This window comes from Centroberyx gerrardi, chromosome 23, assembly GCF_048128805.1.
Source record: "Centroberyx gerrardi isolate f3 chromosome 23, fCenGer3.hap1.cur.20231027, whole genome shotgun sequence".
In the NCBI taxonomy this organism is placed as follows: domain Eukaryota; kingdom Metazoa; phylum Chordata; class Actinopteri; order Beryciformes; family Berycidae; genus Centroberyx; species Centroberyx gerrardi.
In genome coordinates this window covers 3,980,049-3,984,630 of record NC_136019.1, presented here as the reverse complement: position 1 = coordinate 3,984,630, position 4,582 = coordinate 3,980,049, and the positions used below count along the sequence as shown (strand labels likewise).

The window sequence follows — 4,582 nt, the reverse complement described above, 5'->3', positions numbered from 1 at the left end:
TTCTCGTCCTTGGTCAGCATGTCGTAGTCGTAGAGCATCACCCGTAGGTCTTTCTCCAGAGGGAGAGAGCAGCTGAGCTCAAACAACCTGCGGGACAGGAGGGAGAGAGCAGCAGAGCTCAAACAACCTGCGGGACAGGAGGGAGAGAGCAGCTGAGCTCAAACAACCTGCGGGACAGGAGAGAGCAGCAGAGCTCAAACAACCTGCGGGACAGGAGGAGAGAGCAGCAGAGCTCAAACAACCTGCGGGACAGGAGAGAGCAGCAGAGCTCAAACAACCTGCGGGACAGGAGAGAGCAGCAGAGCTCAAACAGCCTGCGGGACAGGAGAGAGCAGCAGAGCTCAAACAGCCTGCGGGACAGGAGGGAGAGGGTCGTCTATATGTGACTAATGCCAATACTCATTGGCATTCCCATTGATGTCAATTGAAAACAACGCGAAGGACGAATAAAAACAATCGCTTCCGGTTGCGAATCGATTTTGCACTTGAACTCTGACCTGCAAATTCGTGCAGCCGGCCAATAGAAACACTTGTTTGGCCGTGTTGACCTCAGAGGAAAATAATCCAACATGGAGGAATCCATAATATAACACAATAGAGATGGTACATTAGCCTACAGCGTTAGCTTGCTACCCAAATACCACAGAATCAGAGTCAATTGATGTTAGTTAGGTACTTAAGGAGCTACTAATCAGTGAATAAAGATTGATGGGAGGTTGTTCACAAAGTGTAATTTACTGTAGAAACCATGGTAGCTATACAACTAAAAATAGTGGGTTTTTGTTTTTTATCTATCCATCCATCCATCCATCCATTTCTTTCCATTTGCAGTCGATTAAATTTGTTGATTTGTTACAGTCGATTAAATTTTATTATGTAGACTTTGACCAGAGTCGATTGATAGTTACTTAGATACTTAACCAGCTACTAATCAATGAATACAGATTGATGCAGGTTGTTCACAAAGTGTCATTTACTGTAGAAACCATGGTAGCTTCTTGTAGCGATCTCCTCTGCTACAAGTTTGAAATGCCTCCCGACACGAAGCATAACCTCACGTCTCTTTCATCACATTGAGTCGCAGTTGCATCACAAATCTCCTACGAACCACATGGCTCCATCATGGAGGTCAATCAGAACTGGTTGTACGCAAATAAAGTAAAATGTAAATCTGTACCAAGCAGCTAGAAACAGAGAGCAGCTGATGAGATGAGATGTGATGTGATGTGATGTGATGTGTCTTCCCCTGTAAATGAGTTTTAATTGGACTGGTTTGTTCACTGGTCTGCACTGTATTTCCCAGTTCACCCATAATTAGCTGAACCAGAGCCTGCAGTCTGTTTTCTGGGCCTCCAGCCAGCGACTCCAGTCTGTCTGCAGCGATCTGAACCTCTGCTCTCCTCTCTGTCCCGTCAGTGTGATCAGTGTGAGTGCAGCGACCCCTGCTGCTGTGAAACACACTCAGACAGACAGGTCCAAAAAATATATATTAAAACTAAATCCACTGGACTTAAGATGTCAATTTTTTGTTGCAAAGTATTGATTGTTCCCGCATACCAAGTCTCCCCGTCCTCCTAAACTTTTTATCTCATGTAAAATAAATATTTCATTATGGACCTCCTCCATTAATCACTCCCTTAACTCATTTTAAGGGGATTTTGCATGAATGGGTGAATTAATGTAAATGAATGTAAATGTAAATACCCTTAGCTCAACAACTTCTTCTCAACGGAAGAAAATGAAACTAACATAATGATATTTTTTATTAGAGGTATTGTCCGACATAAGAAAAACGTAAAGACAGAGAGAGAGACAGACAGACAGACAGAGAGAGACAGACAGACAGACAGAGAGAAAGACAGACAGACAGACAGAGAGAGACAGACAGACAGACACCGATGGAGACAGACAGAGAGACAGACAGACAGACAGACAGACAGAGATGGAGACAGACAAAGAGAGACAGACAGACAGAGAGACAGACAGAGATGGAGACAGACAGACAGACAGAGATGAAGACAGACAGACAGGACACACACAGACAGACAGACAGACAGACAGAGATGAAGACAGACAGACAGACAGACAGACAGAGATGGAGATGGAGATAGACAGAGAGAGACAGACAGAGAGAGACAGACAGACAGGACACACACAGACAGACAGACAGACAGACAGAGAGAGACAGACAGAGAGAGACAGACAGACAGGACACACAGACAGACAGACAGACACACAGACAGAGACAGACAGACAGTTTAAAGGGACGGTCCGTACTTTCCGAACACAGGCTCCAGAGTGCAGGGGATGTAGTGGTCGTGGTCGTTGATGGTCTTCTTCCCCAGGCTGATCTTCACATACGGATCACACTGAAAACACACACATATTTATTTATTGTTGGTATGTATTTTATACTATTACGCATTTTGTATGTATTTATTAATTCATCTTCATTTTCTTTTAACTTGTGAACCAGTTTGTATAAGAAAGGTGCTATTCAAATAAAGTGTATTATTATTATTTTTTGTAAAAAGATTTTAGCCATCCATCCATATATACCTTTCTGTTTGCACCTTTGACTTGCAGTCCATTAAATGTTATTAAGTAGACTTTGACTCCATCCTTCCTTTATCCTGCCATCCCTCCACTCCCTTCTACACACACACACACACACACACACACACACACACACACACACACACACCCCTACCTTCCCGTTGGTGTCTTTGGGCTGCAGTCCGCTGGCCTGGATGACGTAGACTCGGACCAGACAGTCCTCCATGCCGTTGGGCGGCAGCTGTCTGAACTGCCTGGGGGGAGGAGGGGAGGAGGGGTCGTCCGGCAGCGGGTAGATCTTAAACATCCCCTGATGGGGGGGGGGGGGGGTAACATCAGGAGGAAGGAGGAGACGGGGTAGAGTTAGATGACTGGGATTTACTGGGATTGAAGTGAACTGTAGTGAACTGAATTAAAATGGGTTGGAATTCCAATTAATTGAATTGAACCGAACTGAACTGAAATCACCCGAAATGAGCAGAACATAATAGAATAGCACAAAATACAACAGAATATAATACAATAGAACGAAGAATGAAGCACAACAGAATACAACAGAGCACAACATAATACAACAAAGCAGAAAACAATACAGCAGAACACAACAGAACAGAAGAAAACAGAACAGAAGAGAATAGAATGCAACAAAATAGAGCACAATGGAGCAGAACAGAAGAACACAACAGAACCAAGCAGGTTAGAATAGAATAGAACAGTACGAAATAGAACAGAATGAAATACAAGAGAGAGGAGCAGAACAGAACAGCACTGAATAGAATAGAATAGAATAGAAAACAGTACAACAGAATGGAACAGAACCGAGTTGACATGAACAGAACACAAGAGAGTAGAAAAGTATAGAGCAGAAACAAAACAGAATAGAGTAGAATAGAATAGAGTTTTTGTTTTTTTTACCTTGAACTCTCCCACCACTGAAGGATCCTCTCCTTCATCCTGAGTTTTCCCTCTGTAAAGTTTAAACGTCTGACAGAAATCTGACAGAGCAGAGAAACCTTCAACCTTCTCCAACTCCCTGTCATACACCTGAAGAGAGGAGGAGAGGAGGAGAGGAGAGGAGGGGGGGGGGGAGAGGAGGGGGGGGGAGAGGAGGAGAGGAGGGGAGGGGGAGAGAGAAGAGAGGAGGAGGGGGGAGAGGGAGAGGAGAGGAGGGGAGAGGAGAGAGGAGAGGAGGGGAGAGGAGAGGAGGAGGGGACAGGAGAGGAGGAGAGGAGGGAAGAGGAGAGAGGGAGAGAGAAGAGAGGAGTAGGGGAGGAGAGGAGAGACGAGGAGAGAGGAGGAGAGAGGAGGGGAGAGGAGAGGAAGAGAAGAGGAGAGGAGAGAAGGGGTGAGAGAGGAGAGGGGAGGAGAGGAGGGGAGAGGAGAGATGAGAGGAGGAAACGAGAGAGAGGAGGGAAGGATGAGAAAGGAGAGAAGGAAGCGAGAGAGGAGGGAAGGATGAGAAAAGAAAAGAAAACAAGAGAGGGGGGAAGGAAACGAGAGACAGGAGGGAAAGATGAGAAAGGGGAGAAGGAAACGAGAGAAAGGAGGGAAGGATTAGAGAGGAGAGAAGGAAACGAGAGAAAGGAGGGAAGGATGAGAGAGGAGAGAAGGAAACGAGAAAGGAGAGAAGGAAACGAGAGAGGAGGGAAGGATGAGAAAAGAAAAGAAAACAAGAGAGAGGAGGGAAGGAAACGAGAGACAGGAGGGAAAGATGAGAAAGGGGAGAAGGAAACGAGAGAAAGGAGGGAAGGATGAGAAAGGAGAGAAGGAAACGAGAGAAAGGAGGGAAGGATGAGAGCGGAGAGAAGGAAAGGAGAGAAGGAAACAAGGGAGAGAGGAGGAACGGATGAGAAAGGAGAGAAGGAAACGAGAGAGAGAGGGAAGGAAACAAGAGAGAGAAGAGGGAAGGAAACCAGAGAGAAATAAGAAGAGAGAGAGGAGGAGAGGAACAGAAGAGAGGAAAGAAAACGAATATATGATTATACACAACATGCAAGTGAGTTTCCACCAGTGTGTGTGTGTGTGT

At 45.5% G+C, this 4,582-nt stretch overlaps 1 protein-coding gene across 1 annotated transcript in view; it reads right to left on the bottom strand.

The window, feature by feature from the left end:
* Positions 1 to 4,582, bottom strand: part of dysf (dysferlin, limb girdle muscular dystrophy 2B (autosomal recessive)) — a 109,021-nt gene that overhangs the window by 20,898 nt on the left and 83,541 nt on the right. Inside the window, 4 exon segments of the mRNA XM_078281761.1 lie at positions 2 to 87; positions 2,278 to 2,369; positions 2,711 to 2,866; positions 3,472 to 3,600. Coding sequence (XP_078137887.1) covers positions 2 to 87; positions 2,278 to 2,369; positions 2,711 to 2,866; positions 3,472 to 3,600 — 463 coding nt within the window.